Raw genomic sequence first — 24,898 nt, 5'->3', positions numbered from 1 at the left:
ATCAGTTACTGTAAAATCATTTAAATTCGTGTGCATGAAATTTCGTGGTTTTGTTCAAAACGGCAATTTTGTGGGGATATGAATTCGTGGATTTCAATTTTTAAACATAAAACAAATGGGAATTTTACTTGTTCGTTGGGATTAAATTTCGTAGATTGAATCAACCACGAAAATTAGTCCCCCACGAATATTAATGATTTCACAGTATCTGAGTTTGAATAGTATATATTTAAAGAGATAAAAATAAAATGTGACCAATTTCTTACCCAGGAACCAGTATGTATCGTAGTTTGTGATTGGCTAAATCTGACACTTCTAACAAACCACTTAGGTAAGGGCGCTTGTCTGTAAAAAAATAATTAAAGATTGATTTCTATGGTAGTCAAAAAACAGAAATCTTCTATTAGTACATATACAATGTATACAGAAAAACACTGCCATGTTTTTTCCAACTGAAGTTAAATACAATTGTTTTATGTTAGAAAGTAAACTTACACATGTTTTCGACTTGTGAAACTTTTCGAACTGGTTGTGATGTGTCTATATATTTATTATATACCTGCATAAATTCTGTCAAAAGCTTGTATTTCACAAGTAAATACGAACATGCAGGAAAAATTCTGTACTGTACCTTTTGTATTGTATGTTGCAGGACTACTTTTATCTTATATACATGACCTGACAAAATTCTATAATTAGCGCACAAAAAAACTACTCTCTGTTCTATTTTAACATCCATAAACATTGAAGATTTTGTTCAATAACAAAACAACAAACAAAATGGTCGAGATATATAATAAAAGGGTCATTATAACAGTAGCTAGATCTGGGATTTTGTATTTGGCTCTTGTGTATTTTACTATAAGATTCTTTCACGAGTGGTAGGTGCAGATGGGAATTTCTGGCTTGAGGGTAACTGTTTTTGGGGTTAAAGAGGCTCTGCCGAGTTATTGCTTAAACAGTTACCAGAGAGCCGGATATTTCCATCTGCACCTACCACCAGTGATTGAATCTTTTTCTTGCATGCCAATGATGTCATATTCAACAAATAATAGTAAAAATAAATTCAAACAAATGATTTTCTTATAGCACTTTTTTCTTATAGTAGCGTATTAATAAAGCGCAGGAAGTTTACGTCCGTAAACAGGAAGTATGTCATGACGTTACAAAGACGAAAAAACATAATAGTTCTGGTTTCGTTTTATCATCTGCAGTGAAACGTTATGTTTTTTCCATAAAATGACGTTTTTTGAATCGAGACATATGTTATAAGGAACAAAGAGAAACTATCAAGGTTACCGTATAGGAATTTTATCCAGTTTTACGTAAAACATAATTATTACACAAATCTACTATACAGATGTAGCTCTTTATACGTCATTCACAGCACGAGAGTTTTCCAGCACTGGTGAAATCATCAGAAATCCCAGTCTGGTATGCCAGAATACTGTTATAATAACCCTGTTATATTTCCCCAGTCTACTTTTAACTCCCTTTGCCATTCCAAAAATACTGGAAAAGGCCCTAAATTTTCCACAGAAAGTATTGAAAAGAAACTTTTCCTTAGAAAGGACAAACTGACCATGCATGCTCAGGGTTTTCCAGTGGATAGGCAGCAACTTATTTCATAAAATCAAATATAAAATGCAAAATAATGAACCTTTAGGTAGAACACCTTCTGGTGCTTTCCATGTAGGTATTGTCCTGACAACCTGGCCACAACCTGGAAGATACACTATGGATGGTGCCTGGCTTTGTTTGTCTTGTTTCCGTGTAAATCCAAGCAGCTGGTCCCCTGAACTGGGTTGTTCATTTTTCAATGGTTCTCTTGGACTTTTGTATATATCTGCCTGACTCTGAAAGTATATATACAGTAAAACTTTGCTAGTTCAAACATCAGCTCCTTTTTCTTTTTTTGCTTTTATTTTTTTGTTGGGTTTAACATCATTATGACACAATTACAGGTCATATGGCCACTTTCCAGCTTTTGATAGTGGAAAAAGACCCAAGAGTACTCCCTGTGCATTATTTCATCACAGGCAGGCACCTAGGTAGAACACCAACCAAATGAGGCTTGAACCAACACCAGTGAAGGGCAAGTGATTGGAAGTCAGCCACCTTAACCATCTGGCTATGGAGGCCCCTCGAGCACCAGTGGCTCAAGCTATTAATATGGTCTCCAGCCATTTTCATACAACATTGTTTGGATTGCTAATAATAAGATTGGTAATAACTAAAACATTTTGTTCATCCCGTTGCGACATAGAAAAATCACTGTTATACTGTTTACTGAATTAATCTATTTTGTTGGGTTTAAAGTCACACCAACACTATTTTAGGTCATATGGCAACTTTCCAGCTTTGACGGTGGAGGAAGAACCCAGATGCTCCTACGTGGATTATTTCATCACAAGCAGGCACCTGGGTAGAACCAGCGACCTTCCAGAAGCCAGCTGGATGACTTCCTCACATAAAGAATTCAACGCCCCGAGTGAGGCTCAAACCCACATCAATGAGGGGAAGTGATCTGAAGTCAGTGACCTTAACCAATCAGCCACGGAGGCCCCTGTTTATTGAAATACTGAAGACAAAGTCTAAATAGCAAGTGACAATACACCCGGTAGCAAATAAATTTCAAAAGAGAAATTTCTCCTTGGAAAAGAATCATGCTGCAACTGCCAATTTTTCTTGTTTAATACTCTTGACTGGTTTAATTACACTTAACGTCAGTAATATTCGTCCAACTTCCTTATCATCTCAGTAGCATCAATGCATTCTCATTAAATATCAATTCTAAATTAAGGTATATCTCATTTGCATTCTTTGCTCTGTAATCAGTGTGAAGTCATTCTGGTCCATATACATGTAAAACACATGGTCACATATCACTATGATATTAGTTATTATACATTTTCACAGACTAGATGATATTATGTTTACTAAAGAGATAAATTTATTCTAATTTATGTGTATAGGTTCTTTAGCCAATTTCTGAGACAACACTACCTTTTAACAATATGATAAAACCTTATCATTATACATTACGGTATATTGAAAATTATATATCACACTGCAGTTCATATTAAATGAACAAAATATGCTTTAGTACACCTAACGCTTTAGGTCTTGTATAATATTTATAGCAGTGTCATGTAGTATTTGTTAACTACATTATGGTTACTGGTGACACTCCCTAACAACAAAATACATACCAGATCTGGAAATCCCTTCAGTACACTACCATAGGAATCTGGAGTGACCAGCACTCTGTTTGGTGAGGATACTTTCTCTCCAAGTGTGGCAGATAGAACACTATCAGACATAGGTACTGTAGAACACTTCTGCACATAAGCACCAGCACCTGTAATTAGTGTAGAAATTAACACTTGTAACTAAAGAAGGATTTATCACCTGTAATTTGCATAGGAATTAGCATCTGTTATTTGTGTACAAATTAACATTCTGCACAAATCACAAATGCTAATCCATGCACCAATTACAGATGCCAATTCCTATACTCACTACAGATCTAATTTCAGTCATAACATTTTTTAAATAATGATTAGCATCTGTAATTATAACAGGAATTAGCAACTGAAATTAGCATCTTTAGTAAGTATAGGAATAGGTATCTGTAATTGGTGCAGGGATTAACATCTGTAATTAGTGCAGGAATTAACATTATGTAATTGGTGCAGGAATTAGCATATGTAATTGGTGCAGGAATTAGCATATGTAATTGGTAAAGGAATTAGCATATGTAATTGGTAAAGGAATTAGCATATGTAATTGGTAAAGGAATTAGCATATGTAATTGGTAAAGGAATAAGCATATGTAATTGGTGCAGGAATTAGCATATGTAATTGGTGCAGGAAATAGCGTATGTAATTGGTAAAGGAATTAGCATATGTAATTGGTGCAGGAATTAGCATATGTAATTAGTATATAGATAAGCATCCTTAATTAATATAGGAATCAACATTCTGTAGGACAAATCTTTGAGAATCTTTATCAAGCAGTATATGTTGGAAAGTTGTTTCATTTTTTTCCTAGAAAGACTTACCTCCTTCTTCAATGATAGTGTTTAACTTGAAGTCTTCAATTCCATCCCTAACTATCATATATTTCCTGCAACATAAAGACAAATATTCAGTGAGCTAAATATAAACAGCTAGGTGGCCAATCATTTTTCAGAATCATTTTCTGACATAGAGTAGATTTCATACATTTTGCTTGAAATCTGCAATTTGATTAGCTGTAATATGCTAAACTCATATCAGAAATATATTTTTGTTGCATTTCAACAAATTTTACTAACAAGAGGACCATGATGGTCCTGAATCGCTCACCTGTCCCCACATGACCCAGTTTTGAACGGAGTATGACGTCGTTTTTTTCTATTATTTGACATAGTGACCTAGTTATTGAGCTCATGTGACCCAGTTTTGAACTTGACCTAGATATCCTCAAGATAAAACTTCTGACCAATTTTCATGAAGATCTATTGAAAAATATTGCCTCTAGAGAGGTCACAAGGTCTTTCTATTATTTGACCTAATGATCTAGTTTTTGAAGGCATGTGACCCAGTTTTGAACCTGACCTAGACATCATCAAGGTGAACATTCTCACCAATTTTCATGAAGATCTCTTGAAAAATATGGCCTCTAGAGAGGTCACAAAGTTTTCTATTTTTATACCTACTGACCTAGTTTTTGGCCGCACATGACCCTGTTTTGGACTTTACCTAGATATCATCAAGGTGAACATTCATGAAAATCCATTGAAAAATATGGCCTCTAGAGAGGCAAAAAGGTTTTTCTATTTTTAGACCTACTGACCTAGTTTTTGACCGCAGTTGACCCAGTTTCAAACCTGATCTAGATATCATCAAGATGAACATTCAGACCAACTTTCATAAAGATCCCATGAAAAATATGGCCTCTAGAGGGTCACAAGGCTTTTTTATTATTTGACCTACTGACCTAGTTATTGATGGCACGTGACCCAGTTTCGAACTTGACCCAGATATTATCAAGGTGAACATTCTGACCAATTTTAATGAAGATCCATTCAAAAGTATGGCCTCTAGAGAGGTCACAAGGTTTTTCTATTTTTAGACCTATTGACCTAGTTTTTGACTGCAGTTGACCCAGTTTCAAACTTTACCTAGATATCATCAAGATGAACAATCAGACCAACTTTCATACAGATCCCATGAAAAATATGGCCTCTAGAGAGGTCACAAGGTTTTTTTTATTATTTGACCTACTGACCTAGTTTTTAAAGGCACGTGACCCAGTTTCGAACTTGACCTAGATATCACCAAGATGAACATTCTGATTAACTTTCACGAAGATCCATGAAAAGTATGGCCTCTTGAGAGTTCACAAGGTTTTTCTATTTTTAGACCTACTGACCTAGTTTTTGATGGCACGTGACCCAGTTTCGAACTTAACCTAGATATCATCAAGATGAACATTCTGATTTATTTTCATGAAGATCCATTGAAAAGTATGGCCTCTAGAGAGGTCACAAGGTTTTTCTATTTTCTCGTTTTGGACCGCACATGACCCAGTTTCAAACTTGACCTAGATATCATCAAGATGAACATTCTGACCAACTTTCATAAAGATCCCATGAAAAATGTGACCTCTAGAGTGGTCACAAGCAAAAGTTTACGGACGGATGGACGACGGACGCTGCGCGATCACAAAAGCTCACCTTGCCACTTTGTGACATGTGAGCTATATGTTGTTGGGTTTAACGTCGCACCGACACAATTATAGGTCATATGGCGACTTGACATGTGAGCTAAAAACAGAACATAATATATAGAGTGTCTATGACTAGTAAAGTTCTGGAATATAACAGTAACTGATACAAAGCAAGTTAATGAGAATATTATGTCCATGGTATTTCTGGTATAAAATACAAAGCATTTGAAGTAAGAACAATTTACGCTTACTTACTTGTTAGTTTTGGCCTCAGTCAGTATCCACTGGTTTAAGCCAATCTGGTGCACGTCATCCACATGCATTGGTAAAGATACATTGTGAGAGATACCCTCTAACAAACTCATTATCTCCAGAAAGTCTCTGAAAAATATGAATAATAATTATTATAACTTTCCTTATATATACATGTATCAATGTACAGTGCATTCCCTCCTAAGATGCTTTGCTAATTATTTTTTTAAGTAAGTGTGATTTGTTTGCAATTTTAATGGTAACAATACTGCAATTAGCAGAGTAGTGACTGGCCAGGTAATCCATATAAACATACAGTGCTATCTTTAGACTTTCAAAAGCATTTTTTACACAGTAAAGAGGAAACATTGCATATAATTTCATGTAACTTTTAAAAATGAAAAAGAGAGTTGATATTTCCAGATATCTAACAAAAACACAATGTAAGTGCTTTTACCACAAGTCTTAGTCATATGACTATGGTTTTCTAGTCAGTCATTCTTTTGTCTGTTTCCAGCTGCATGTAGATAAAAACAAGGATAAATATCCATCTGGGAAAGCCACATTCCAAATACCCAGCCTCCCTAAATGCCAAGCCAGACATGGATGCAAACACCACTAACACAAACAGTCACACAAAGCAAACACACAAGGACAAAACGAACAAATAAAGGAACACAGTGGGGCACTGCCTTGGAACGGTCACTGGCAAAACCACCACTGGGAAGCATAATTTTTATTTATGGTGCACCAAACCTTACTCTAACCCCCACCATGTTTCAAAGTCACAGGGCAGTGTAAATATAAGTTATCCCTACCCAATGAAACCCTAACATATGCCATGGCAACAGAAGGCATGTTAAACCTTCAAGATAAGAGTAGTCTCCTAAGAAATAAAGGACTATATGAGCTGCGTCATGAGAAAACCAACATAGTGGCTTTGCGACCAGCATGGATCCAGACCAGCCTGCGCATCCGCGCAGTCTGGTCAGGATCCATGCTGTTCGCTAATGGTTTCTCTAATTGCAATAGGCTTTGAAAGCGAATAGCATGGATCCTGACCAGACTGCGCGGATGTGCAGGCTAGTCTGGATCCATGCTGGTCGCAAACCCACTATGTTGGTTTTCTCATGGCGCGCCTCAATATCATAATGAACCTACCCATTTTTCTCAAAGAAGACAACTGTACCATAGGGATCTGGAACATTACTTGAGCACAGTCTGTATGGACTCTGAAGACAAAAATAAATGTTTCACTTGTTATTACATGATTTTATGCAGATTTTATTTTTAAGTATCTGATGGTATAATTTAAACCACCATAAAAAGTACACTTATTATCTGTTTGAATAAAACAAAGTGCCAAGATATAGTGAGCAGGTAGGCTTTAACTATTAGAAATAAAGTGTGCATGCAGGGGGAGGGGAAGATTTGGGGGGAAATGGAGTTGACTGGTGGTGTGGGAATGGGGAACTCGAGTCTCGTAGGTTTGAATATTTATTTCCTCCAATTATTTATTTACTTAGACACTTGGCCTATACTATTATTTATCTAACTTTGAATGAAATTTTACTTCATAGCAATTTGGTTTCATTTTCAAGTCTGATGTAGTAGATAGTTTCAAATACAAATGCTACGAATCATGCATATTTCAATAAACATTTTGTTTGTTTTGTTTCGGGTTTAAAACTATTTTTCAACAGTATTTCAGTCATGTAACAGCTGGCAGTTAACCTAACCAGTGTTCCTGGATTCTGTACCGGTACAAACCTGTTCCCCGTAAGTCACTGCCAACTTCCCAAAATGAATTATCAGAGGTGGAGGACAAATGATTTCAGACACAATGTCTTTTATCAAATCGACACAGAAAACATACGCCCCAGCCGGGGATCGAACTCACGACCCTGCGATCCATAGACCAACGCTCTCCCTACTGAGCTAAGCGGACGGGCAGGCTATGCAGATCACCTACCAGTGAATATTCTGAAAATAATTAAGAAATCATTTCAATGGTTTAGAGATATGCACACACTTGAAAATTTCTGAATGTTTCACAGCGTGCTTGAACAGATTTGTTTGAAAATCACACAAGGGATTTTTCTATGAAAATAGTATCATGGGGGGTGAAGGGTAGGGTGTGGGAATGATGACATAGGATATACTTAGACACAAATCAGTATTTTTTTTATTATTTTTTTTTTTTTGGTGGAAGGAGTGAATAATCTGTAGGAAGAAACGGGGAAGGGAGAAATGCGAACAGAGGGGATGTAGACATGATACTAAGAGAATATATAAACAAGAAACTAATATTAAAATATATGTGTATTCTTTCCCACTAAAAATAGATAAAAGACACTGTTTTTGAAGAATATTTTACTGATGGCTTGTTTTGTAAAAGATAATCTATAGTCAACATACAGACTTGGTTGCTGCTGCTGATACAAATCTACTACGGTCTGGTGCTGTCTGAGGTAAACTGTCTATCACAATACGAGATATCTCCCCTGTCTCAAAGTTCACATTCAGCACTGTATTTGTCTGAAATATTGGCATATATGCAAGCAATTAAAGCACAAACAAAAGATAAGCAAAACAAATATCAATATTTGTAAACTTCAAATCAGGTAGCAGTGATGTCTCACAAAATTTTCTTTCATGTTTTTTTTTCATCAAGTCTTTTCTTATACACATGTTGCTCTTCATCCATTTGGATTACTCTTCAAATCATAATCCAGGTTAACATGCCGATAATTTAGTTTTGAATGCTGACTAATGGACTGCACATGTATGTTACAAAAATGGGATTGGACACTTTCTGTATTATACTACCTTCCTACCACATCTTCATGTCAACGTCTCTGTATTAAACTATCTACTTACCACTTCTCAATGTCTACCTCTGTATTTGGAGTCAGTGGCGCAGTGGTTAGCAGGTTGGATTACAACCATAGCAATCTAGGTTCAATTCTTGAGTGAGACTGATATCCCAACAAGTGTTCAGTGCTGAGTGATACATTTAAACTGGTACTGTTCCCAGCAGCTTTGGCCTGGATTGGATGTAGGTGAGGTAGATATGAAACCTGACTAAACTACCTACCACTTTGTCATGTCAAATTCTCTGTATAATACGATCTACCTACCGCTTTGTCACGTCAAACTTTCTGTATAATACTATCTACCTAACATTTCATTATGTCAAATTCTCTGTAAAATGCTATCTAACTACCACTTCATCATGTAAAAATTTCTGTATAATACTATAAAACCTACCACTTCATCATGGCAAATTCTCTGTATAATGTTATCTACCTGCAAATTTGTCATGTCAAATTGTCTGTATCATATTATCTACCTACCACTTTATCATGTCAAATTTTCTGTATGATACTATAAAACCTACCACTTTGTAATGTCTAATTCTCTGTATAATGTTATCTACCTACCACTTCTTCATGGAGGATGACATTATCATCTAGTGGGGCTCCAAGGGGGTACAGTTTGACATATGGTCTGAATGAGCCACTTATCATCGGGAAAACATCATACATGTCGATAAAGTTTGCAGTCATAGTACGTGGGTTCATTGAGTACAGTCCTACAGGATTAGCAGTTCCGATATGTATAATGTCTGAAGTGGTGTGGCCTGGACTCCTGTTAATTGCTGAAAATCCATAGCAAGAATCAATTATTAGCATCATAAATTTTTTGGCACAAAACATGTTCACCATTCAATTTACTTATTTAAACTTCATTGTTTTGCTTTTGCTACCTGGAAAAACTGTGACTTATGAAGAGATGCGGCTATGTTCATTGTTTAATTAAGAGGATAAAACTTTTTAGTACAAGTAGAAGGATACAGAAACATAAACAAGAGGGTCATGATGACCCTGGATCACTCACCTGAGTAATATGAGCTACATGTTTCAAATGTCAAACTGATGATTTTTAGAAATATTTTGGAAGATTTTCCGATGTACAATCAAGTAACACTGCGGAAAATGGTTCCGTATACAGGAGTGTACGCATTTCGTATACTCCTAATATATGGGCGTATACGGAAACATTTTTCCCGTATATGGAACATTCCATATACGGGAATCCCGTATTCTTTAATTGGACATTCATGTTTTTCTCACATGGATCCGTTTATTCATACTTAGCATAAATACGTTTCAACAGTTTATGTCTGTATTCAAAGTTAGGTATTGTCAAGGTCCAAAAGTATGTTTAAGGCGTAGGTTTTGATCATACTTTCAGGAAAGATACCTTTTATATGATATTCGTATATTAGACATATACGGAACCGTATACTCCCGTATATGCACATATTTTTGGCAGTGTAACCCCTGGGGCAGGGCCAATTTTACCCCGGGGGTCAGGATTTGAACAAAGTTTGTAGAAGTCTACTAGGCAATGTAACATATTGTAAACAAATCATGTTTTATATCAAATAAGGTTAAGAAATTCAACAGTTTTAGTTGTTTATTTCAGCAGAACACCAGGGAGAATTTAATGTCAATAATAGTCTAAAATCATTTACCAGAGATTTGTCACAAGTTTTCACGACCTTGTTTGTCAACCAAGTTGAAAAGTGTCCCAAATGACCAGCCTGGCCACTTATATAAGCTCTGGAAGTGCCAGGACTGTCAGAATTGACCAATCATATGGTTCCATTTGTCCTGTAAGTCTGGCAGGATGACAGGATTTTTATTGGAATGGCGGCCATATTGCCAGGAATATTTTAGAAAAAGTGAATTTACATAAATAATATGAATGATAATATGCTAAAAACACTTAAAATACAAGCCTTACTAGTCATTTCAAATGTTTAAACCAAAAGCTTTAATAAAAACTCATAAAAGGAAAGAATTATTAAGGAATATAAATTCCTAGCTGCAAGGATTTTGAATATTCCCGCCTGCCAAACTTAGAGGTCAATAGCTGGACAAATCATTATTACAAAATACTGCAAGAATAGTGAAAGATAGAAAAGTTACATATTTTTCTAGATGAGAAAACATTAAAAGGTTTCATGTGACACATAATATGTGAAGAACTAGCAACTAATTATTTATAAGAGGCCTTGGAAATTGACCCAAGGTAGACAACTCTTGTCCGCCATTTGAAGCCAGTTTACAAAAAGGTAAAAATCAAGGATTTCTTCAAATATAACCCTTAATAAATGTCCTATAAAGTCCTATATGTTCAAGATGTCCTATAACATTGTATTAATATCTTAATTTGTGAGATATTCTCTTAGAATACATAAAATATTGGAAAAATGTCACAGTCTCGAGAAGTTCAGAAATCCTGGCAGGTAAGTGCCTTAAATACCTCCAAATATAAGCTTCATTATCAATTTATTCTGTTAGTAAAGTATCCTACATTGTCATCCAAAGTTTATATATTTATGTTTCATTTAAGATATACTGTCTAATTGTTTATTTATAAAAATAGCAATATGTAAGCTTGAGGTTAAATTTGGTAATGAAATTCTGAGTCTATTACAATATCAAATATCTAAGATCTAGGCCTTCTGGTTTATTTTTAGCAAATTTAAGAAGATTTCCCTATGTACAATCAAGTAACTCCTGCGGCAATTTAACCCTGGGGGGTTGGGGGTCAAGATTTGAACAAATTTTGTAGAGGTCCACTAGGCAATGCTACATGTCAAATATCTAAGCTCTCGGCCTTCTGGTTTATTTTTAAAAAATTTTGAATATTTTTCTATGTACAATCAAGTAACCCCATGGGGCGGGGTCAATTTGACCCCGGGGGTCAGGATTTGAACAATTTTGTAGAAGTCTATTATGCAATGCTACATGTCAAACATCTTAGATCTAGGCCTTCTGGCTTATTTTAAGAAAATTTTTGAAGATTTTCCTATGTAAAATCAAGTGACCCCTCGGGCGGGGTCAATTTTGACCCCGGGGGTCAGGATTTGAACAAATTTTGTAGAGGTCCACTAGGAAATGCTACATATCAAATATCTAAGCTCTATGCCTTCTGGTTTATTTTTTGAAAATTTTTGAAGATTTTCCTATGTAAAATCAAGTGACCCCTCAGGCAGGATCAATTTTGCCCCGGGGGTCATGATCTGAACAAATTTTGTAGAGGTCCACTAGGCAATGCTACATGTCAAATACATGTACCTAAGCTCTAGGCCTTCTGGTTTATTTTTAGAAAATTTTGAAGATTTTTCTGTATACAATCAAGTAACCCCATGGGGTGGGGTCAATTTGATCCCGGGGTCATGATTTGAACAAATTTTGTAGAAGTCTACTAGGCAATGTTACATGTCAAATGTCTAAGATCTATGCCTTCTGGTTTATTTTTAGAAAAGTTTTGAAGATTTTCCTATGTAAAATCAAGTGACCCCTGGGGCAGGGTCAGTTTTGACCCCGGGAGTCATGATTTGAACAAATTTTGTAGAGGTCCACTAGACAATGCTACATGTGAAATATCTAAGCTCTAGGCCTTCTGGTTTATTTTTAGAAAATTTTTGAAGATTTTCCTATGTGAAATCAAGTGACCCCTGGGGCGGGGTCAATTTTGACCCAGGGGGGTCATGGTTTGAATAAATTTTGTAGAGGTCCACTAGGCAATGCTACATGTGAAATATCTAAGCCCTAGGCCTTCTGGTTTATTTTAGAAAAATTTTGAAGATTTTCATATGTAAAGTCAAGTGACCCCTGGGGTGGGGTCAATTTTGACCCCGGGGTCATGATTTGAATAATTTTAGTAGAGGTCCACTAGGCAATGCTACACGTCAAATATCTAAGCTATAGGCCTTCTGGTTTTTGAGAAGAAGATTTTTTAAGATTTTCCTAAGTAAAATCAAGTGACCCCTGGGGCGGGGTCAATTTTGACCCTGGGGGTCATGATTTGAAAAAATTTGCTAAAGGTCCACTAGGCAATGCATCATACCAAATATTTAAGCTCTAGGGCTTCTGGTTTTTGAGAAGAAGATTTTTAAAGTGTTTCCTTTCGGTTGCCATGGCAACCAGAGTTCTGCATGGAATTCAATTCTTTGAAAACTTTTGAAAGGGGGCCACCCAAGGATCATTCCTGTGAAGTTTGGTGTAATTTTGCCCAGTGGTTTTCAAGAAGAAGATTTTTTTAGAAAATGTTGACGGACACACAACGGACGACACACGACGGACGACGGAAATTGAGCGGTCACAATAGCTCACCATGAGCCTGTGGCTCAGGTGAGCTAACAACACATTATCTTTCCTTCATTTTACTGGAAACAGATCTCATAAATATCTACAAATATCAGTTGTTTTTTTTTCAAATCTTACCTTTTGTAACAGCTATATCACAAATGATGTTTGTTTCATGAAGGGGGACGTTCCAAAATGCTTGTTGCTCCGTGAACTTATCCGAGCGTGCTTCAGTTCTATCTATAGGCATTGATTCTACACGCACAGTTACTGGGCCCTAAAAAAGCATTTCTTTACTTTGAACCAATTTTAATTAAGCTCGACTGTGAAGAAAGCTTTAAACTTATCTGAATCAAACAAGTTACACAGCACTCAGTCCAGGGTTATCTAAATCATTGTTTTGTTATCCGATTGGTCGCTCCTGAGCTTAGTCTTAAAATTAACCAATGGTATGACTTCATTTTTAAACTGGCCTCCAAACTTACTGTTACAACTTCAGGTCCAGATGTCTATGACAAGGTGTCATCATGACCTTAGTGGGGTGCCCCTCAAGTGATCTCCAGCTACAGACACTGTGTCACCATGACCTTAGTGGGGTGCCCCTCAAGTGATCTCCAGTTACAGACACTGTGTCATCATGACCTTAGTGGGTTGCCCCCAAGTGATCTCCAGCTACAGACACTGTGTCATCATGACCTTAGTGGGGTGCCCCCAAGTGATCTCCAGTTACAGACACGGTGTCATCATGACCTTAGTGGGGTACCCCTCAAGTGATCTCCAGTTACAGACACGGTGTCATCATGACCTTAGTGGGTTGCCCCTCAAGTGATCTCCAGCTACAGACACTGTGTCACCATGACCTTAGTGGGGTACCCTCAAGTGATCTCCAGCTACAGACACTGTGTCACCATGACCTTAGTGGGGTACCCTCAAGTGATCTCCAGTTACAGACACTGTGTCATCATGACCTTAGTGGGGTGCCCCCAAGTGATCTCCAGCTACAGACACGATGTCATCATGACCTTAGTGGGGTACCCCTCAAGTGATCTCCAGTTACAGACACGGTGTCATCATGACCTTAGTGGGGTGCCCCTCAAGTGATCTCCAGCTACAGACACTGTGTCATCATGACCTTAGTGGGGTACCCCCAAGTGATCTCCAGCTACAGACACGGTGTCATCATGACCTTAGTGGGGTGCCCCTCAAGTGATCTCCAGTTACAGACACGGTGTCATCATGACCTTACTGGGGTGCCCCTCAAGTGATCTCCAGTTACAGACACTGTGTCATCATGACCTTAGTGGGGTGCCCCTCAAGTGATCTCCAGCTACAGACACGGTGTCATCATGACCTTAGTGGGGTGCCTACAAGTGATCTCCAGCTACAGACACGGTGTCATCATGACCTTAGTGGGGTGCCACCCCAAGTGATCTCCAGCTACAGACACGGTGTCACCATGACCTTAGTGGGGTGCCCCCAAGTGATCTCCAGCAACAGACACTGTGTCATCATGACAGTTAATTGCCTGCCCAGCTACAAAAACTGTGTCATGACCTTAGTAGGGTGCCCTCAAAGTGATCTCCAGCTACAGACACTGTGTCATCATGACCTTAGTAGGGTGCCCCCTAAGTGATCTCGAGCTACAGACTAGTGTCATCATGACCTTAGTGGGGTGCCCCTCCAAGTAATCTCCAGCAACAGACACTGTGTCACCTTGACCTAAGTGGGGTGTCCCCAAGTGATCTCCAGCTACAGACATGGTGTCACCATGACCTTAGTGGGGTGCCCCAAGTGATCTCCAGCTACAGACACTGTGTCATCATGACCTTAGTGGGGTGCCCCCAAGTGATCTCCAGCTACAGACACGGTGTCATCATGACCTTAGTGGGGTGCCCCCAAGTGATCTCCAGCTACAGACACTGTGTCATCATGACCTTAATGGGGTGCCCCCAAGTGACTCCAGCTACAGACACTGTCATCATGACCTTAGTGGGGTGCCCCCCAAGTGTTCTCCAGCTACAGACACAGTGTCACCATGACCTTAGTGGGGTGTCCCCTAAGTGATCTCCAGCTACAGACACGGTGTCATCATGACCTTAGTGGGGTGCCCCCCAAGTGATCTCCAGCTACAGACACTGTGTCATCATGACCTTAGTGGGGTGCCCCCCAAGTGATCTCCAGCTACAGACACTGTGTCATCATGACCTTAGTGGGGTGCCCCCCCAAGTGATCTCCAGCTACAGACACTGTGTCATCATGACCTTAGTGGGGTGCCCCCCAAGTGATCTCCAACTACAGACACAGTGTCATCATGACCTTAGTGGGGTGCCCCCCCCCCCCAAGACTAAGTGATCTCCAGCTACAGACACTGTGTCACCATGACCTTAGTAGGGTGCCCCCCAAGTGATCTCCAGCTACAGCCGCAGACATGTTTCTATTTTATGTCGAAATTAGTCTAGGAGTATTTAATTAATAGTGTTTCAAACTAGCTACTTTGTATATAATGTGCATGCAATTCCATGTTTTACTTTAAAAAATCACATGTATTTAGTTTTCTTTAAAATTGATGTTTAGATGAACATCTCTAACTCAAGAAACTGTCACTTAATGCTTACACAGTAATATATGACTTTCTATTGATTTTTGTGCGTTTTAAGTCATCCAGACACAAAACTGATCTTTCCAGATTTTAATGGAACAAGACTAAAATTAATGTGGGCCTCAGTGTATTATTTCAGGTGCAGATGGGCACCTAATAATAGATCCATGGATCTTCTGCAAGCCAACTTCCTCATATAAAAGAATTCAAAACACCACACTGGGTTCAAACCTACAAGGGAACAGTTCTGATCACCATATCCACGCAGCCAAAAACATCCCAAAGTAGCGAAGAGAAAGTATGTAATACTGACCCCCAAAAATTAACTTCTTACTTTTTAATGTAGTCAGTGCTTTAAAACCTCTGTCTAGACTTTTTTAAAATATCCTTTTTTTCTTACAAAACAAATGAAGAAGTGTGTAGTATTATTGCAGTCAAATCTCTGTTAAAGACTTGAACAGTAATGGTTGTTGGGTTTAACATTGCTCTGTCACAATTATAGGCAAATGGTGACTTTCCAGCTTTGATGGTGAAGGAAGTCACCAGATGCCCCTTTTTGCATGTCATCACGGGCAGGCACCTGGGTAGAACCACTGACTTTCCGTAAGCCAGCTGGATGGCTTCTTCACATGAAAATTTCACGGCCCCAAATGAGGCTCGATCCTACATCAATGAGGGCCAAGTGATCTAAAGTCAATGACTTTAACCATTCAGCCAAGGACACCCCATAAACAGTAATGTAGCTTTGACCTAAAGCCCTAATCTTCGGACAGAAGAAACCACCATTAAACAAAAACTGATGACTTAGCACTTTGCCAAATCAAGCTTTCAAGACCTAATTTAAATCTTCCTACACAGATGTTCAGATAATATACGAACAAAACTATATTCACAAAAGATTCGTACTTTCAGTCCCAGTTTTCTTGTCTGTACAGGTAAGGCCATTACAGCAGTTTTTCTCCTCCCGCCCTGACGCTGTATATTCCACTGACCAGCCAACTCAAAGTCAGGCAGAGGGAATCTGAAAGTATGGTACAGTAACACCGCCATAAAACCTTGTCTCTAAAAATAGTCAGGCAATCCATCAAGGTTTATAATCATTCAAATTCCAAATTAAGAAATGTTCCGAGTTTAAAGACAAAAGTGAAAATTGCCAGATACTGCAGATATATAGATCTGTAGCTACAGGAGCAATACACAGGCAAAGCTTCATTAAAATATGTGCTTACTCAAATATTTTCATTCTTATCATTTAAAAATTTAGCATCTAAATTTCAGAGTCCTGATTTCATACTGGTCTGGTAAAGTCATTTCTTTTAACTTCATAATATAATTTATATGTCGTGTCCAAACTGGCACCAAAGTTATGCCAAATTTCATTTAAGATTGCTAGCTCCACAGGAATAGACTAAAAAGAAATTCTAGCATTTTTAAAGTCTAAAAGTTTATTCTTAGAACATAGATGATTTTGGGCTCTACTTGTTTTTGATTTTGTTTTTTTATGACACATGAAGCAAAATATAAAATAAAATATATCCAATCAGTGTAAACAGTTTTGAAAAATTTTCCTGAATAAGTAAACTGTACCATACTTCCATTTTCCAATTAAAAACATAACACATGTACTTGCTGGATATATTTTATTTTATCATAACTGCAGCAAAACTATGACAAATTCATTATCACAGTAAACAATATTAAAGTCATAGAATACTACATAGTGTGAATTACATGCATAAATAAAAGAGAGAAATAAAGACAGTCATCTGTAAGTTATTCAAAATTCAAAGCCAATGCTATGAGTAAATAACAATTAAAATTCTGCTAAAAATATTTTCCCAACCAACATTTTACTTGTTTTTGTTGCAAGTGTTGTCAACATTCATGATTTAGATGAGCCGTGCCATGAGAAAACCAATATAGTGGATCCAGACCAGCCTGCGCATTTGCGCAGTCTGGTCAGGATCCATGCTGTTCGCTTTTAAAGCTTATTGGAATTGGAGAAACTGTTAGTGAACAGCATGGATCCTGACCAGACTGCAAAGATGTGCAGGCTGGTCTGGATCCATGCTGGTCGCAAAGCCACTATGTTGGTTTTCTCAAGGCGCGGCTCAGATATTTTTCAAATACCTGTAATCATAGCAAGCATATTTTTTTCAACTTTAAACAAGTCGGGTATTTCAATGTTAAGTTGTGATTATTTGCTACATTTGTTGATACCTTTGTAAGTAATTTAAAATGCTTTCATTTTACTGCATAAATGTTATCAACCTCTCAAATTTCACAGTCTGCAAACAAAATATACCATCATACAGGTCTTATAAAAAAGCAATTATGCCAGTGTCCGACATCTGTTACAGAAAAAGTTACATTACAGGTCTCATGAAAGTCTCTTTGATACCTCTGCATTGCTGTTTAAACTTGGACGGTCACCCTTATTAAATTCTTACCATGGATACAAAAAATTACGAAATCTCAACCACAGTACATTTATTCTATTTTACATTTTTGAACAGTATGTCCTTACTCCTTGGCAAGTTGAACACTGTCCGCGCTGGCCCCTAAAGGAATCCCATGTTTTTGCATAGTTGTAATAAGGACTTCTTGCAATTCAGAGTTATACGAGTCAAAGTCAAACACATTCTTTATCACAGATGTAAGGCCTTCATTTGGGTATTTCTGAAAGAGATAAAAATTAATGACAACTTTAAGTACAGTGAAACTGACAACTGCCAATGGCAGCCCCGAAAAAAGGGTTAAGCAGAACTATGTTAACAAACTGGTCTATACAGTGACGCTATTGGCCAAGTTTGGTGTAAATCTATCAAGCAATTCAAGGTCATCTGCACATTAAGCTTTGTTATTCTGTATTTGAAGCAAATCAGGTATGGGAGGAGCTGGACACACAAACGTTTTCTTTAAATTCAATATAGCAAAAACTATCAAAGGGCCATAACTGCGGTAAAAATAGTCAGAGAAAATTTTCCTTTATGGTCATCTGCACATCAAGCTTGTTAATCTGTGAAAGTTTGAAGCAAATCAGGTTTATAATGTGGCAGGAGTTGGACACTCAAGATTTTTGGACATACAGACAGCAGTAACATTATAATGCTCCGACATAAATGTATGTATGCATAAAAATTAAATCTAGGGAATGTCTTTAATAGGTCAAAGCAGTTTCAATATACCGTATCACATACCTGCAGATGTTTAACCATGTTAACAACTTCTCTGGTGGAGTAAGGGTAGGCTATAAGACCCTGGTCTGCCATATCTCTCAACTCTCCAAATGATAGCACAAGTTTCTCAAGTATGGCTTCTGGAACGTCGGGTCCATACTGGCGCAACATCGACATTTCCGAGGCTTTGTCAGGATTGTCTATTGCATGGCAACTAAATATATCACCTGAAATCGAATGGAAAATCTTATTATTAAATAACTGCACCGGAAGTCTTTTTAACCCTTACCCTGCTTAATTTCTAAATGAATAATGGCCCAGCATTCATTTTGGGCAGTATCATTTGTTTATCAAAGGGGTGTTCACTGAAAATACACGGAATAGTGAACAGTGCAGATAATCTTGTTGCTCTGGTGGCAAAGGCAAAGGTTAATATCAAATACAAGAGCACCAACTATGGTTGCCATACAAAAAGGGCCATAAATGAGATAAAATGTAGGTAAGAGTTATGGTTCCTGGCCTACATAATCCTCTAATGATGATAAACAAGTATGCAAAGTTTCAAAGCTGTAGCTCTTATAGTTTTTGACAAAAGGTGACGTTAACAAAAATTTTAACCAATAAACTCAAATTTTCTAAATACAAAAAGGGCCATAATTCTGACAAAATGCAAACCAGAGTTATGGTTCTTGGCCTACAAAGTCCCCTAATGATGATAAACGAGTGTGCAAAGTTTCAAAGCTGTAGCTCTTATAGTTTTTGACAAAAGGTGACGTTAACAAAAATTTTAACCAATAAACTCAAATTTTCTAAATACAAAAAGGGCCATAATTCTGACAAAATGCAAACCAGAGTTATGGTTCTTGGCCTACAAAGTCCCCTAATGATGATAAACGAGTGTGCAAAGTTTCAAAGCTGTAGCTCTTACAGTTTTTAAGAAATGGCGGACCTAAACAAAAAAATTAACCAATGCAGACGACATCAATTAGTCACCTCGTAGATTTTTAAAAAAAAAATCAGACAAGCTGAAAATGATGTGGGGACTAATAAATATTTGTGGGAGACTAGTATTTGAGAATTTGATAGCTGAGACAATCCCAATGAGCAAATAAAATTTCCTCTCCTGTTCTCTTCAATAACTGAAACCATGAATTTACATCCTCATGAAATAGATGTTTTGTCAAAGAAATTATAGGATTTCACCTTATTGTAGATTAGCCTTTACCCTGCTAAATTTCTAAAATGGACTGGTCCATCATTCAATTTGGGCAGTACCACTTATTATTCAAAGGTCTGGAGTGTTCACTGAAAATTTACTGATTGAATAACGAATTATAGGATTTCACCTTATTGTAGATTAGCCTTTACCCTGCTAAATTTCTAAAATGGACTGGTCCATCATTCAATTTGGGCAGTACCACTTATTATTCAAAGGTCTGGAGTGTTCACTGAAAATTTACTGATTGAATAACGAACAGTGCAGACCATGATCAGACTCCATGGATGTGCAGGCCGATCGGTCACAAAGGCAAACAAATCACTTTAGCCAGCAGGCTAAAGGTTAAGCCAGCAGGCTAAAGGTTAGACTGCTTTTTCATATTTTTAGGAAATAATGTTTTGGATGGTAGTTTTATTTCAGGACATCATAATCTGGCTGTACATATTCCAGAGTAACTGTGGAAAAATTGCGGACAAATGCAAAACTTCCATGGAAAGTAGGTACTTTTGTTTTCCATGGACATCTCTGGAAATTACTCTGGGCATCTATCAAAATGTTCATGGAATATTCACCAACACTGCGGAAATGTAGCACTTTGAAAAAATTCTGGTCATTTAACTCTGGAAAATAACTCTGTCATTTTCTAAGAGATTTTAAACACATCAGAAAACAATTAGCATCAGACTGGGAATACCATGTGATCAAGCTCAGCCAATTAGATGAACTGATCTTACAGAGGAATTTTCAAAATGTGTAACTGGAAGTCTGGTGTTAACAAGTTGTGTAAAAATTAGTGAAACTTTATTATGTGAGGTAATTTAGTTCAAAGATAATATTGAGGATTCTAGAAATTGCTCAAGTAAGTTTGTTTACATAATTGACCAATGAAACAATACATACATTTGTAATTATGCTAATTAACACATGCATGTATATTTGTACATCAGTCATTAAACAGCATAAAACAATGAATGCTAGAATAACCAAAGGCTTCACAAAGATTTTATAAATAATATGCACTATAATATCAAAACAGATATCTTCAGGTACTTTCTTTGAATAATTTCATCATTATCTAGGTGTAACTAATCTTTGTTCGAAACTATGTATATGCTTAAAAAATATTCTAATCAGTCACTTTTAACTGGCAAAGATTTATTTTCCTTGTTCATATATATCATATAGTGTTTGAAACTGCAAAAGTGACCACATGCAATAAAATCATATTGCTTGTACTGAAGTGTTATTGCTCACTATACATGTACTGGTTGGGAACCATTTTCCGGACACATTTTCATATTTTTGCTCCATTATTTCCCAAACAAATATTTGACATAAATGAAGCCCACACTGCACAAACTTCAGCTCCTTCCGCATCCGATGTTGTAATCAGCATCGCGTTGTGACGTAAAGCATGGGTTCTATGGGGCCTCAAGTGGGGTCACTAAAAGAAGTTATTTTCCCCGTAAGGTAAACCAGTATCCGGACACATATTTTGACGTTTTTTTGCTGTTAATTTGATATCGAAATAAGTAATTAAACTATTTTTACACATTTCTTTATCATTCATCTCTTCAAAAACGCACATGAAACATAACCTGACGTTCAATAGCAGCTACGAAAACAAACCAAAGTTGACAATAAAATCAAGAATTTCGTCTAACGCGAATTCTTGATTATTCCAATAGATATAGAATAAAATTAGTGCAAAAATCGACAGCCCTGCATTTTATGTAACTATTACCGTGAAATTATAAGTAGCAGACAATCAATATGTAGTTTAATTATTTCTTCCCCACTTGATACCTCGGCAAGTGCGAACTACTGCGCATGCGCAATGCTATCTTCATGCCCCGTTAAGACAGAAAGTTGTTTTGTAAACACGGGTGAGTTATCATCATAAAAACTAACATAAAACATCCTTGTAATGTAATGGTTTGTTGTAGACATGAAGAACAAACACCTTAATGATCTAGATGAAAAAATAACATGAATAACAACGGAATAAAGCGGATATTATATGTGTCCGGAAACTGTCCCTGTCCGGTAACAGGTTCCCAACCAGTACTGCAAAAAAGTCTATAAATCACATTTATTGCTATTGAATAATACTGTCAGCAGAACTTCCTGGACAACTGCAGAATAACTCCGGAAAATTGTTCACGGACGTCCATGGAATCACTCCGGAAAATTGTCCATGGAAAGTTCTCCAGAAATCCCTGGACATTTTTCTGCAGTATTCTATATCAAGCTCCGGAAAGTTTGTCCGATTACTCCAGAGTCCGGACTTCCATGGAAATCCAAAGACATTCCATGGAAACTTCTGGAATTTTGACAGCCGGGTATAATAAATTCCTTGCTTTGTACAATTTTCTTTTTTCACAGAAGAAAATTAAGAGGTTTCATACTTTTGTTTGGATGCACATGTGTAACAAATCTCTATATATGGTTAAAATCATTTGCTTACATATGCGTAGCTCGTTACATTGCACATATACATGTTAAAAATTGTTTTAACGTTCGATTACATTTTGAGAAAAATTATATAAACTGAATTTTGACATTTCATACTTTAAATACTTAAACAGAATGAAACCCTAAAAGCACAGGCATCTGAACATGCAATACCGTTAATTAAGTCATGATTAATATTTGTGAGTGATTAATTTTTGTGGATTTCATGACTGATACTTAATGTCCAAAAACAGACATTTTTTGAAATGTGTGTGACAGGAATTAAAGGTTAACCATCTATTTTATTCAACAGCCTGACATAATGCTTTCAGTTTTCTACAATCATGTTTTACTGACTACGAAGAGTTTCTGTAGATACGACTTGCCCAAACACGCAGAATAACAATAAAATTTGTTTCTATTGTAACTGCTAACTAATCAAAGTATTTACTAAACTTTTAAAACTTCAACATATGTCTGGAGGCATGCAGCTTTAATGCTTTGAAATATCCACTGCTTATAAAAGTACCAGTGCCCTGAAGTATCCATTGCTCATCAATTTTAGTTACACCTATGTTTTGAAGTAACCACTGGTTATCAAAACACCATTCAACTGAACTAGTCCTTGTAAGTTATTCTGACCATCAAAACACCAGTGGCTTCAAGTGTCCACTGGCTACTTTAACACCAGTGGCTTGGACTGACAACTGGTTGCCAAAATAACACCACTGGTCATCTAAACGCAAGTGGCTTGAAGTGGCAACTGGACATCAAAACACCAGTGGCTTGAAGTGACAACTGGACATCGAAACACCAGTGGCTTGAAGTGACAACTGGACATCAAAACATCTGAGGCTTGACAACTGTATATCAAAACACCTGAGACTTGAAGTAACAACTGGACATCAAAACAACAGTCGCTTGAAGTGAAAACTGAACATCAAAACACAAGTCACTTGAAGTGAAAACTGAACATCAAAACACCAGTGTCTTGAAGTGACAACTGGATATCAAAACACCTGAGGCTTGACAACTGTATATCAAAACACCTGAGGCTTGACAAGTGTATATCAAAACACCTGAGGCTTGAAGTAACAACTGGACATCAAAACAACAGTCACTTGAAGTGAAAACTTAACATCAAAACACATCACTTGAAGTGAAAACTGAACATCAAAACACAAGTCACTTGAAGTGAAAACTGGACACTGAAACACCAGACACCTGAAGTGACAACTGGACATCGAAACACCAGCCACCTGAAGTGACAACTGGACATCGAAATACCAGTCGCCTGAAGTGACAACTGGACATTAAAACACCAGTCGCTTAAAGTGAAAACTGAACATCAAAACACAAGTCGCTTGAAGTGAAAACTGAACATCAAAACACAAGTCACTTGAAGTGAAAACTGGACATTGAAACACCAGTCGCCTGAAATGACAACTGGACATCGAAACACCAGCCACCTGAAGTGACAACTGGACATCGAAACACCAGTCGCCTGAAGTAACAACTGGACATTAAAACATCAGTCGCTTAAAGTGACAACTGGACATCAAAACACCAGTGACTTGAAGTGACAGCTGATCATTGAAACACCAGTGACTTGAAGTGACAACTGTACATCAAAACACCAGTGGCTTCAAGTGACAACTGATCATCAAAACACCAGTGGCTTGAAGTGACAACTGGTCATCTAAACACCAGTGGCTTGAAGTTACAACTGGTCATCAAAACACCAGTGGCTTGGAGTTACAACTGGTCATCAAAACACCAGTGGGTTTAAGAGTGTCCACTGGTCATCAAAACACCAGATGCTTGAAATGACAAATGGCCACTTAATCACCAGTGGCTTGAAGTGGCAACTGGTCGTCAAAACACCAATGGCTTGGACTAACAACTTGTCATCAAAACACCAGTGGCTTGGACTGACAACTTGTCATCAAAACACCAGTGGCTAATGGAGTAACAACTTGTCATCAAAACATCAGTGGCTTGAAGGGTGTCCATTGGATGAGAAAACTCAGAAAAATCTTCATATTTGACACTGCACTTATATTGGTGCTGTCAATAACATAAATATGTTATCATTTAATACAAAAAAATGTCAATTTAAACTAATGTTTTTCTCAATAAAAGTATTTCAATATCCATTAAAATTCTATTATTTTAAAATAGTATTTGAAAGAACAACCAAAGTAGCATAATCAGAATTTTGTTTATTAAAACTGGGAACTATAAAACATGTACATTTTAATTTGGCAAGATGCCACAACTAAGTCACTGGAAAAACCCAGTTTCGTGTGATGC

At 37.2% G+C, this 24,898-nt stretch overlaps 1 protein-coding gene across 1 annotated transcript in view; it reads right to left on the bottom strand.

Moving 5' to 3' along the window:
* LOC123526698 (von Willebrand factor A domain-containing protein 8-like) overlaps positions 1–24,898 on the bottom strand; it is a 106,991-nt gene that overhangs the window by 25,487 nt on the left and 56,606 nt on the right. Inside the window, exons 24-35 of the mRNA XM_053523090.1 lie at positions 18,934–19,139; positions 18,261–18,412; positions 16,640–16,754; positions 13,273–13,411; positions 9,412–9,629; positions 8,387–8,506; positions 7,130–7,200; positions 5,972–6,097; positions 4,065–4,129; positions 3,213–3,361; positions 1,661–1,856; positions 267–345 (exon numbers count right to left, since the gene is read on the bottom strand). Coding sequence (XP_053379065.1) covers positions 267–345; positions 1,661–1,856; positions 3,213–3,361; positions 4,065–4,129; positions 5,972–6,097; positions 7,130–7,200; positions 8,387–8,506; positions 9,412–9,629; positions 13,273–13,411; positions 16,640–16,754; positions 18,261–18,412; positions 18,934–19,139 — 1,636 coding nt within the window. The remainder of the gene's footprint in view (positions 1–266; positions 346–1,660; positions 1,857–3,212; positions 3,362–4,064; positions 4,130–5,971; positions 6,098–7,129; positions 7,201–8,386; positions 8,507–9,411; positions 9,630–13,272; positions 13,412–16,639; positions 16,755–18,260; positions 18,413–18,933; positions 19,140–24,898) is intronic.

This window comes from Mercenaria mercenaria, chromosome 14 (genome assembly GCF_021730395.1).
Source record: "Mercenaria mercenaria strain notata chromosome 14, MADL_Memer_1, whole genome shotgun sequence".
NCBI lineage: Eukaryota > Metazoa > Mollusca > Bivalvia > Venerida > Veneridae > Mercenaria > Mercenaria mercenaria.
The sequence above is the reverse complement of the archived record's forward strand: the minus strand, read 5'-3'. Positions and strand labels throughout refer to the sequence as shown.